Below are 12,637 nucleotides of genomic sequence, written 5' to 3'. Positions count from 1 at the left end.
ACGGGTCCCTAGGTGTGCTGTCATCTGAGGGTACCCACCAAGAGTCTGAGGAGCAGAGATGGAGAGTGGTCTGGGATGGTCACTAGTGATAATAACTAATATGACCGTGAACATCCTGCAATAAGCACTTTCCACACACATCATAGTGTACCCTCACAGTGAATCCAACATAAGCATGTATTATGAAGTCCCTGACCCAAAGCACAGAGAGATGAAGGTATGTCTTAAGCCTGCATGTAAACATAGATCTGCCCACTCCAAACTGCTGAGCTTTTTAAAAAAAATTATTATTACCTTAGTATTTCTTCCTCTTATTTTATTATTATTGCTATTGTTATTATTGTTGTTGTTCTCTTATAATCTCAGTCTTTGTTTCATTCTCATAAAGAGATAAGCTCACTCTCTGAGGAATGCAGTGCCTTTTAAACTACCAGAACATGAAGTCTCACTGCCAACAGATTTATGGGCAAGGACCCAAGAGGTCTTCACCTCAGAGGCCCAAGGTGGTCCTAGGACATTGTTTTTGGAAAAGTTCCAGATGGTTCTGAGCTGCTGATCAGGGAATTACTGCTTCAAGGATTTTCCATTCTCTTGGCGTTTATGTGGCCTGTGGAGCCTATATGAGCTTGCAGTGGTCAGCTCAGATTTCAAGATAATTGTGTGGTGACAATATATAATGCCATCCATTGTGTGATGATAATGTCTAATGCCATCTATGGGGAGCTGGGCACTGGATGTGCTCGGTTGCATGTGCTCTTCACTACCAGCCCTATTTATTGAGGGAGGAAAAGAGAGCACAGAGCCAATTAAGGGCAGAGGGCATCTATCTCAGTTCTTTGCTTTGGTCCTAAATGTACTTGGCTAAAAGCTGCCGGGGGCCGGCTCTCCCTTTGTACTGTGATTTCAACACTCTCAAAGATAAGAACATGCAGCAGGAACCTCTTGGGAAAAGCCAACCAGGCTCTACTGCAGCAAACCTTATAAGTGGGTTACTGGCTGAAGGCAGAGTGGGTGACCCACATAGTCAGAGTCACGGGCTTGCTACTGCAGCACACAACCTGGAAGGTGAAGCTTACCCAAAGCATTAAAAGATGAAGCGTTAAGTTAGTGTATTCTAATATCCGGATGTTGCCCAGAGAGTGGGAGAATGTAGCAGGTGGCACCTTAGTGGGATAGAAAAAGGACAGAGATGACTCCTCCATTCCCAGAAGGAAAAAAACTGCCACTGTCCCATTCGGACAGAACGGCCAATGGGGTACAGCATGAGTGAAGTCAATGGGGGGGGGTCTCAACAGCTAAGTTTCCTGTGTCCTTTGGCAACAGAAAGCTAACATATTTCCCATCAAACAACAAACACAGTACAGGAAGATGTCCCATAGTTTAGCGGTGATGAGATATGTGTTTTCTAGAAAACATGGACGAACCACGACTCTGCCCTGTTCCTGGGGACACCAAGTCCCCACCTGCTTTATGACTTTGGATATGAGAACTGTGTGCCCAGTAGCTTTCACGGGGGGGGGGGGGGGGGGAAGAAAACACAGGGACGCTTGAGGGAGGAGGTAGGCAAGGCGGAAGCAGAGTCGTACTCACAGAGTCCGGATCTTCGGCATGTGGTTGAAGCTGGTGACCAGGATACGGCTGATGTTGTTATTGTTGAGGGTGCTGCAGAGACAGAGGGAAACGTTATGAATGAGGGGCCCTGAGACATTCAGAGGTGTGTGGAGGGACAGACGAGGTTGTAAAAGAAAAAGCCAACAGTAAGAACCGGAACAGCTAAGTATCTAGAGACAAGTGGGAACCCGCAGACGATGGGGAATCCACAGTCCTGTTTTTCATGTGGGGTCCCCCCACTGTCCCTGAACAGTAAATCCATGACTCAACCTCACTGTGTTGGGTGGCTCACTACAACGTCTTTAATCCTTTTTGTTTTCAAAGATGCATTGTGTTTTTGAATCATGCATATAAAATACATATGCGGGTCATGTGCCCACACAGGTCAGAGGCATCAGATACCCCTGCAACTGCCTGGCATGGGTGCTGTGAGAGGAACCTAGGTCCTCATCAAGCGTAGTACACACAAATTATGGCTGAGCCAGCTCTCCAGCCCCAGCATCGTTAACCCTTACATGGACAGTCAGTTCCATGCGACTGTTCTATCTTAGGGAGAGGGAAGATCTGCTCTTTGGTTGGTAGTGCAGAAACCCCAAAGGAGATGTTGCCCGCTCTTGTTGCAGATGATGGGGCTGAGCTGCAGCCCGGCCAGGCAACTTTCCAGCTTTGCCACCGCTGCTCAGCACTGTAGGTGGGATCTGACCACGCCCTCTCCCGCTCCACCATTCTCTGTTCAGCACGCACACTGCCTTGTACATGATGCTATGTTAATCAGTATATTCCAGCCGTATCTTATCTCGGGAGGAGCTAACTCTCCTCTTTCCGGTGCTCTCCCTGACCATGGAAGGAGTTCCCACGGGACAGTGTTAGGACCGGCTAGTCCCTTCTCCATGCTAGAAAAGCATGGAGAAGATGTGAGTTGTACAACCGGAACTAACAAAATGAAGCTGCTGAAGAACTGAAACCAGGATCGGAGAAAGTACTGCCTCAGTTTACCCAATAAAGAGACCCACTCGGAAGCACAGAGGAGTGTGGTATTGAGGGAAAGCTCTCTGCAGAGGCTTCTGCAGTTCAGGTCACTGACTACACATTGGAGGGGCGGCCATGCCTGGGAGGGGAAGCCTGGCTCTCAGGCTCTGACGCCCATCCCCCACCCCCTGCCTTCTTTGCATTCCAAAGAGCAAGAACTGGATCTCGCTTTGGTCTGCACTTCGAGCTGCCTGCCTACTTGCTCCTGGGTCTTTCTTTGGTGTTTTTTTTTTCCAGAGACACAACCCCACCCTCTTCTCCTTAACCCTGTTTTTCTGATTCTCCTGTAGGCCGCCATTAGTCTTCACTGGCTCAAGAAGGGGCCATTGCTAGTCAAGAAGTCTGGGCTGTGGGCTCGTGGCAGATATATTACCTTCATCTTAAAGCACCTTCCTTCTGTGAGCTACAGAGGACATGTCATATGTGCTCAGTAAATATAGACCATCAGTTTACTGACCACACTGGAGAGAATCTAGACCTTCCAAATAGAAAGTGTGCTTCATCCACACACTGTCACCACTGCCCCAACCCAAGTGGTCCTACAGGTTACTTCTCCAGCCCTTGTGACCTTAGTCCCCACAGAGTTCCAGTGACCACATCTGCCACACAAATACATTCCTCAGATGCCTTGGTTTCTCCATTACTTGCTTGGCCAACAGGAGGAAGGTTGGGTGGGGGCACACAGAAAAAAAAGACCCTATTTCTTGTCCCCCCACCCTCTGACATTCACTATATATGCACTGTGTATCTGGTACTATGTTAGAGATACACAAACTCACTTACCACCGTGTGTGTGTGTGTGTGTGTGTGTGTGTGTGTGTGTGTGTGTCTGTCTGTCTGTCTGTCTGCCCACCCACCCAGAGAGCCTTTGGAGTACTTTAATCAGGTAACACTACTTAAGAATTCATCACCCCATTAGGCTGGGCTGCCTGCCATTCTCTTCTGGATCAGGAAAGTAGGTCTTGCCTGCCTGTGGTTAGATTTGCAGAATGAATACTGAACAGAACTCTGAGCATCCTCTTCATTACTCAAAGGCAAAGTACGAGAAGGCTCAACAGGCCTCGCCAGTTACCATCAGGTGGAGTTCACAGCCAGCCCTCACTGCAGACACGGGGCAGCTACACTCAGGCTTCAGCTGGAACAGGATCCAGCAGTAGCCCAGCAGCGATGACTTATTAACGTATTACTACACTGATATTTAAATGTGAGCCGTAATGAGAGCTATAAAACATTTACGATAATGGCAATTATTCCAGAGCTCAAATGACTAAACACAGTATTCACACTTTCATGATTTGCTGCTTGAGTCTGGCTGGCCCAGGGATGTCAGAAGGTTGCTAACCTCATAGACACACTGATTGCACTGGAAGCCACAGTTGCTGTTTTGCAAAGAAACACAGATTCCTTTGATTTCTGGTCTAGGCAGCTTTGGCCCAGGGAGGGAGCACCACACTCTGTCTGGCTCTTAGGTCCTACCTAAGCAGCTGGTATTCAATGGGAGAGTTGGCACTAGGGGCAGAGCTGGTGAACATGGGCCTCAAAGGCAGAGCCCTCGTTAGAGTCTGGCTCTGCTGTTTATAGCCTACGTCACTGTGGATAACTTTCAGGGTCTCATTACTTTTCTCTTTTGCAACACAGGAGTAATAATGATCTCACAGAGCATGAGCCTCTTATACGGAGCTAGGCTCTGGGGCTGTGGCTCTGTATCTTGCCCTTCGATCCCTCTCATCAGGGGGTGGAAAGGTAAAGTGTGGGCCTTGCACTCATGAGAAGTTAAGAATATGCCTAGAACTCACACCAGTTCCTCTTATTACCTGGTAAAGCAAGAGGCGGTATCAAGACTTAAATCCAAGCAAGTGTGATCCAAGCAAGGGATGAGGTGTGTGTAGGCTTCCTGTTGCTGCTGTAACAGATGACCATGATGCTGGAGGCTTGGATTTATTCTCCTACAGTCTGGAGAGCCTAAATCTAAAGTGAGTCCAGGAGAATGCACTTCTTGGGGAGTCTTTGGGGTGGAGGTTTATTGTAACTTGAAGGGAAGTCTACATTCCACGCTCCTTTCCTTGGGTCATCTCTCTGCTCACAAGATCTTTACTTTGGTCTCATTTTTCAAGGACCCCTTTGGCCATTGAGTGTGACCCCCACAGAGTTATGATATGAGGATGTTGGGATCATTGGGAGGCTGCTATGTAGCCAACCACTAATCCCTTGAAATAAGGTAAATAAAGCACTTCGTACAGGGTGGGGGTGGGTGGGGGGGAGGGTGGGCTCAACTGAAATTCAGTGATTGTCGCTGTTGCTACTCTGGCCTTTGGTCAGACCTTTCTACCATGGCTTCAGAGTCTCATTTGGTACAGCTAGCACTCTGAGGTCAGGATGAGTAGCCCCACTTTGGAGAGGAATAGGCTAAGGGTCCTGCGTGGGCAGCACGCTAGTTGTTGGTGAATTCTGGACTGGCTGTTCTCTCTTCCCTGACTCACCCACTGCCTTTTGCTTTTCAGCAAGCTTGCCACCGTGGTAAAGTCCTTATCTGTCCTCACATCTACTCTGGACCCAAAGCTAGGAAATCTGCCCCACCCTCTTGCCACCTCAGGATTTACAAGCCTTAGCAGCAGAAAACAAAAGGTTCCCCCTGCCAACGCCCCTGCTCCACTTCCCCACAGTTGGTTGACTCCTTCTGTGCTACAGTGACCTTGTCAACCTCACATATTTACCTCCATTCCCCTGAGAAGCCACACTGGGTCTACCTTCAGCCACTTTACTCTGCTCTTTGGAAGCTATGCAGAGAAAACGTTCTTCTCCCAAATTATCCAGAGAAGGTTGGAGGTCTGTTTCTCTAAGTAAATACTATTAAGTCAGCATTTTGCTCTAGGTTTCAAGCTCACATCTGGGGTTACATTTATCTTGCTAATTTCTTTTTTATGTGGACGAGTGTTTTGCTTTAATGCCTGGTGCCTGTGGCGAGCAGAAGGCACTGGGTCCCCTGGAACTGGCATTAGAAATGGCTGTAAGCTATCGTTTCGGTACTAGGAATAGACCTCGGACCCTCCGGAAAAGCAGTCAGCGCTCTTATCCACCAGTCCATCTTTTTCAGATAGGATTCTGTTAATTTCAGGAAGATCTGGCCTCCCCCATTTTCAACCACTCCAAAGGACACTTGGTTCCTAAAGGACACGACAACCTCAAGCCTACTGGAAACATCTCCCCTCCTCACAAGGTTGAAGTGACAGTCCACCCCTTTCCATGTCTCTCTTATTAGGTCCTTACCCCACTATAAATGCTGTCTTCAATGCTGAGGTCTGAATGCAAGCCCATTGGCCCTTAGGCTCTGTCATACTTGGAGCACAGCCGTCTAATAAAAAGTGACCAATGCCACACTTGCCTGTGGACCCCATGATTGTAAGCATTAGAAAGGGTCTGTTAGATCCTTTTATTCCAGGGGCAGCTGTTCTCCAAGCATCTTCACGGCCGTTCACTACTGTTTGTAACTCTGGTTTGAGGAAACCTGATACTCTCTTATGGCTGCTATAGGTGCCAGAGATACACACACACACACACACACACACACACACACATATATATATATATATATATATATATATATATATATATATACACACACAAATACACACACACACACACAAATATGTGTGTGTGTATATGCAGTTGAAACATTCATAGACACAAAAATAAATAATAAAATTAATTGTATTTTTCAAGCCACAAAGGATTAGAGCATTCACTATTTCTACCATACGGCACATATAATACTCGGGTGCTCTGCAGTTTTTAAGTCAAATGTTAGGATACTGTGGCAAGACAGGGGCTCACCCATAACAATGAATGCACAAGGGGATAATGCACATGACAGTTAGCTCCAGATTCTAGAAACAGGCCAAATCCCATCCCATAAGCAAGCCTTTGTCAATAAAGTTCCATTTGTTTAGTTTTGTGCTGTCTTCGACATTTAGGCTTTGTGTGAAGCCTAAAAAATTTACTATCAGGCTCTGCCATTCTGATCCTGTGTCTGCCAGGGAATCAGTCCCAGTAAATCAGAGCTATTCAGGAAAACTAGGGGATTAGGTCAAAGGCATTGTTAGAACTAAGAAACAAAAAAGAGGCCCAAATAATCTTAGGAACCCAATGGTGGTAATTAACAGATCCAAAGGTGGAGAGTTAAACTCCTAGCCAGCACACCGTGCTCCCAGCCTGGACTCACCTGAGAGCTTCAATACTTGTAGTGTTGTGTGGGGACCAGGGCCGATACAAGGTGTATCCACCCTGGGCTAGATAGGGAACGGAAGCGGGAAGTGATTCTCGAAGCACAGACCAGCGACATCACCTAAGAATGTTAGCCACGCGTCTCAGTCCACTCAGATCCTCTGAGTAGAAATCTTGAGGCAGATTGCCACGCTGTCCATATTAATGACCCCTCCTTACACAAGCCACTTCTTTTTGTTCTCCTGGGGCTCAAACACAGGGTTTGAGGCATGCAAGACAACACGGCACTACTGATTTCCTTCCCTAGCCTCTTGTTACTAGTTTAAGTTTCGAGACAGGAGCTCAACAAGTTGCCCAGGCTGCCCATGGATTTGCAATGCTCCTGCCTCAGTCTCCCAAGTAGCTGTCATTATAGGTGTGTGCCGCCACACCTGGCTAATGTCACAATCCACACTCACTGAACAAGGAGGGGAGCTGAGAGCAACTGACTCTTCTGCAGGTCAGTATACCGGATGACTGAAGACCTCTTATGGCAGGGATGGTGCTTTCCCAGTTAGGAACAGGGGGCTGTAACCACCAGTGGGGACGTCTGGTGTGGCTTCTGTCCTCCCCCGCCCCTCCCCCAGCTCGTTATTGGTCCCTGCTGGGTGCCGATGTGTAGTTCCCTCTTGAGTCATCAGGATAGCCATCCTTGATCTAAGGAGCTCTGACCAGCTACATCCACTCCACCCTAGCAACCTTAATAAGGCTGACATTTCCCTCTGTCTCCTCCCATTAGGCCATCGCTTTATCACTCTGAGCTTTCTTGGCTCCGGGTGTAATCTGCATGTTGTGTGTCCATAACACCATGTAATTGGCTCTAATGCAACAATATTATCTGTGTGCTATTGTGCGCGTGTATCACATAATTGCAAAAGCAGGCATCTGCGGTGAATGCAACTATGCGGCCTCCCCTGGGCCAACTTTCCTGGGTTCTGAGAACCCCTCTGACATTCACCCCTTCCAGACAGCCAGACTCCTAGGACCTGATGGACTCGCTTGGTAGACTGGCCAGCCAGACTCCTAGGACCTGATGGACTCGCTTGGTAGACTGGCCCATTCATTCGGCCCATTCATTCCCTGCTTCCAAGCAGACTTTTTCTCCCTAAGCCCAGATAAGTGAGGTGGCTCCTTCCTTGAAGGCCACCTTGGTGAATCAACAGCAGCCACATTTATTTAAAGTGAGCCTGGGCGTGGCTGATGTGTCTCAGGCCTGAAAGCTAGAATGACCTCCAATAGTGCTTCTGCTGAATTCATAGGATGCAGAACCTGAGGAGCCCACCGAGTGTAAACACTGGGGCTAGACGTGGTGGGAAAAGTCTAACCCACTGGCAAGGGGACTGTGAAGCACAGCAGGGGTTCTGGCAGCTCGTGAACTTCAAGAGGAGGGACAAGGAGTCCCTGGCTTCCCCTCCCTCTTGCTTGGCTCAGGGAAGGCAAAGGGAATGAAACTCAAGTCTTTAGGGCTCTTCCTAAATGGCTGGTTCTCTTCGCTGGCTTGTATGTTATAGCAAAACTGGCTGGCTTTCTTCTGGCAACCATCATGCACCAAGAATCAGAACTTGTGGCGGCTGACCAAGTCCTTACACTCCTTAAGATCCTAGGAGTGGAATCTTGAAGTGAGCATTTGCTCACTCAGCTCTTAGCAGCATGCTCATGGCTTGACTCTGCAGACTCGGTCCTCAGAGAGTATATACTGATGCCCACTGGGCCCACTGAACTTGAGATAGACACCTGTAACTAAGCCTGTACCTGACTATGGCTACCCCAGGCACCCTTCAGCAGTCAGCCTTTGTGAATGAAGCTCTCTCTACTGTCTGTCTTATAGGGCAGTGGGATTCGCCTTCTCTCCTAACTCTGCACTGTTTCTAATGCTCTAGTCAACTCTAGAAGTCAGGAAGGAAGACGAGATGGCGGTTAATCCTGAGAAAATCTCAAATGAATGCTACGTGTTCTCTCACGATCTCCCTAATTTCTGTTGCTGAGCTCAACCTGTCTGGAAAGAACGGTGCTTTGAGGTAGGACTGCCCAGACTTGCCACTGAAGGTGACCATCATGACAGACAGTCACAGTAGCAGTAATGATGCTGACACCCTGCCTGCATGGCCTGGGCACTGTGCACACAAAATCTTATTTCTTTCTCCTAACGCCCAGTAATCCAAACCTTATGCTCATTTGTTAACCCATGGGAACTGTGCCCAGTACACACACTGCTGTGCTATAGAGAGACTGTTCTCAGCCAGGTGTGTCATCAGGGTCTGTAGTTGTCAGTACTACATGGTGGAGGTGGGTCATATTGCTTTGTGCTGGACCCTCTTCACTGTGGTTGACATGTCAGGGGCAAGGCTCCCTGCTGAAGCTGCTCAGAGGAAACAGCCCTGCTTTTGTTGTATGAAGAGGAAGAGTTTAACTACACCAGTATGGGGGAGTCACTGAGGCTACAAGAAGAAGATAATTGTGACCCAATGCCTTTTAAGGAAAAGGCTTGGTCAGGTCAATAGGTGAAAATGTTACCAAAAGTCATCATGGCCCATGTAGTTGTCTAAGCCGAATGGGCATTTACAAACACACCACAGGACCAAAAGCTCCTTAACCTAAGCCAATCTTTCTCCTACTGGACCAAGAAGTAGGTCTCTGAGGTCAGATGAGGCAGGAGAAGGATGACAGGCAGTCACCGAACCTCCACTACCTGCTCTTTGGCTATCCTGGGTGCTACGGAATACCGCGTTCCCTGATCTCCCTGTGGACCGTTTAAATTAAAGCTCATAACCATTGTGTGGGCATATAATGAAAGCAACTGATGCCGCACTGATTGGACCATTACTCTCAACTGTTAGAAAACATAATGATCTCACAAGGGGCCTTATTCACTGACGTATAGCAGCCGGGCTCTCATCTGACACCTCAAATTAGCAGCCAAAGCAATAACAGCTGGGGTTTTTGTCTCAATATTTGTACCCGACTCTAAAGTGATTTGGCACTGGGTGAGTGTTATTTTTAAACACACAGCGCTCACCGCCAAGTAACATTTTAAATGGTCTCCAGGTGTCATGTAAAACCTACAGAAATAAATAAAAACAATCAGCTGCCAATTTGGGTCTTTGATAAGGAGGATTCCTTAACAAAAGGGTTTGTCTTCGGTTCTCCTTTCATTATGGATTCAGATTACCACAGACAGAAGTTCGTCTCTATCCACTCAACAGAGCCTCCGAGTTAAGAGAGGAAAAGAGAAGATGTTTTGAAAAGTAGTGAGGGAGAAGCAGAAGAGAGACAAGCCCTCACACGCTGCCATTTGCTTGGCCTGGAACCTGCTTGTGTAAGGATTTACCGTGCCCTGGTGTCTTTGGTGAGGGCATGCTGAAGAACTCATTCACAGATAGGAGCCGTGGTTCAGAATGGTCCAACTGCTTTACAGCTTGCTTAACCCCAAACCAATATTCCACAGGGTGTGATGTGGCTAAGAAAGCAGTGGTCTTCCTGTCCCCTTTTGTTGTGTATAGGATGAAATCTTGGCCGTGAAACCGCCCTGTGCAGGAGTCAGACAATTGTCACTATGCCAAGGTATCTGCAGTAAGCCCCGGAGGCAAGAGTGACCTCCAACTTCTATAGTGGGCAGATGAGTTTGGAATCAAGAAGAGAAGAAATAGAAACATTAAAAAAATCTCAGCTCTACTTGGTGTCTCACTTAGGAAGGAGGCTAGTGATTAAATACTCAATAACGGGCTGTCACACCATCTTGGTAAAGACAGCAAGACTGTATCTGCTTTCTTTTTAAAGGATTTATTTATTTTTATTTTATGTGTATCAATATTTTGCCTGCAATGTATATATGTTCATCGTGTGTGCCCCTGGTGTCCACAGAGCGCAGAAGAGGGTACCAGATCTCCTAGAACCAGAGTTACAGATGCCACCTTTATGTGGGTACCGGGAATTGAACCTAGGACCTCTGAAGGAGCAGCCATTGATTGCTCTTAACCACTGAGTTATCTCCCCAGCCCTAGAAAGACTGTTTTTTGCTTCACTATACAAGCAGGGCCTAGTTGCCTGTTTGACACCCGGGAAGACTCTGTAAACATTTACCAAATGGGTAGTTTGTTTAAAGATAAGAAGGGTGGTGTTTGGGGGCGTCTTTTGATACAAATAAATGTCCAAATCGAACAGCCTTCTGTGCTAAACCAGGGGACAACTCAATTATCTGCACAAGTGGGCTGCACAGTGACTGCAGTAAATGCAGCCTTCCTAAATGGATTGTCACTTCGAATTTCCAGACCCTGGGCTAAGCTGAGGCGCAGTGTTTCCAGGATTTCCTTTTATTCTTTAAAGAGAAATGTGAATCCTGCAGGATTTTCATAGGAAATCTTTTGCACTTTTAAGATTGGCAACATTCATCTATAGAAACCAAATCCATAAATGAACCAAATCCCTGGGAAGTAGATTTGGTTTACAGGGGCCAGGTTTTATGCTCTGACTTAAACATTCAACAATTTGCATCAGGACACACACCACACACACTCACATACACACACACTCACACACTCACATACACACATTCACACACTCACATACACACACATTCACACACTCACATACACACACACATTCACACACTCACATACACACACCCACACACTCACACACATACACACATATTAAGAATAACTCTCTTGATGACACCGTGAGCTGTGGTTAATATTTCCCTCTGCGTGTCATCCCCTGAAGGGCAGCTTTTCCCTTAGAAATATTCCCTGGAAACCTGCTACTCAGGTTTCCTGTCTTTAAACAACCCAGCCTGAAACAACGGTGTCGTCTACTCCATGATTATTACTTGGTGACAAGCACCCGTGAATTTCTGTTCTGGGGGAAGACTGCTCCTCCTGGCAGGCGCATCCCTGCCTGTCCAAGACTCCACTCCTCAGTCCTACGGCGGCCCACTGAGTCACTGCCTGCTCCAGTTTGCAATGGAGCTACTTCAGAGGAACTACACAGTGGGCTTATGGCTTTATTCTCAGGCTGAAGCCCAAAGAGATCTCTGATATTCATAGTGGGGAGGGACTCCGTTAGAGAGCTAGGTACAATTCACACCTTGGCTTCTCTGCGCTCACAGAAACAAGAGTGTGTGTGGGGAGGGTTGTTCTAGGATTTACTAATTGAGCCTCCAGTCACTGATGTCAGCTTAGGAATGATGAACTGGGGTCCCCTCCCAGGCTACCCTCTAACTAGGCAGAGACACTGGGGTGGCTCTTTCCTTGGCAGTGACCACATGCTTGGACGGGCCTAGGAAGGCAGGGTGTTGTCCTCACGCAGAATGCAGAATGTTCCCTCCAGCAAGCCCAGGGATCAAGGGATGATGCTACAGACAAGACAGAGTCTGGCCTCACTAATTTTTGTTTCCTGTCTGGTAATACAGAGAAGCAGACGGCCATAAAAAAGCATTGGATAAGGAGCCAAGAGGACTGTTTTCTGGCCTGGTTCTGCCATGAAATTTTCCTATAGCTACAAACACTTCACTTAACCTTTCCAGGGGGATTTTTTTTTTCCCCTTTAAAATGAAGAGATCCTCCTCCCTCCAGGGTCTTTCTAGTCCTGAACTTCACTAATTCCAGGAGGGTGGGTGCTGACTGTAAAAATGCCATTGTGGCTTGTGAATAGCTTTCAAAACACAACTGTAAGTATCCTGTTTTCCCAGCTGTGTGCAGGGCAGGACACCTGGCCAGGCTCTACAAGTCACTTTCAGTCC

The 12,637-nt window shown here is 47.4% G+C and overlaps 1 protein-coding gene across 1 annotated transcript in view; it reads right to left on the bottom strand.

The window, feature by feature from the left end:
- Slit3 (slit guidance ligand 3) overlaps positions 1 to 12,637 on the bottom strand; it is a 582,461-nt gene that overhangs the window by 137,201 nt on the left and 432,623 nt on the right. Inside the window, exon 7 of the mRNA XM_021213834.2 lies at positions 1,591 to 1,662. Within this exon, the coding sequence (XP_021069493.1) occupies positions 1,591 to 1,662 (72 nt within the window). The remainder of the gene's footprint in view (positions 1 to 1,590; positions 1,663 to 12,637) is intronic.

Source organism: Mus pahari, chromosome 14 (assembly GCF_900095145.1).
Source record: "Mus pahari chromosome 14, PAHARI_EIJ_v1.1, whole genome shotgun sequence".
Classification (NCBI taxonomy): Eukaryota; Metazoa; Chordata; class Mammalia; order Rodentia; family Muridae; genus Mus; species Mus pahari.
Note: the sequence above shows the minus strand (reverse complement) of the source record. Positions and strands in the feature narration are given on the sequence as shown.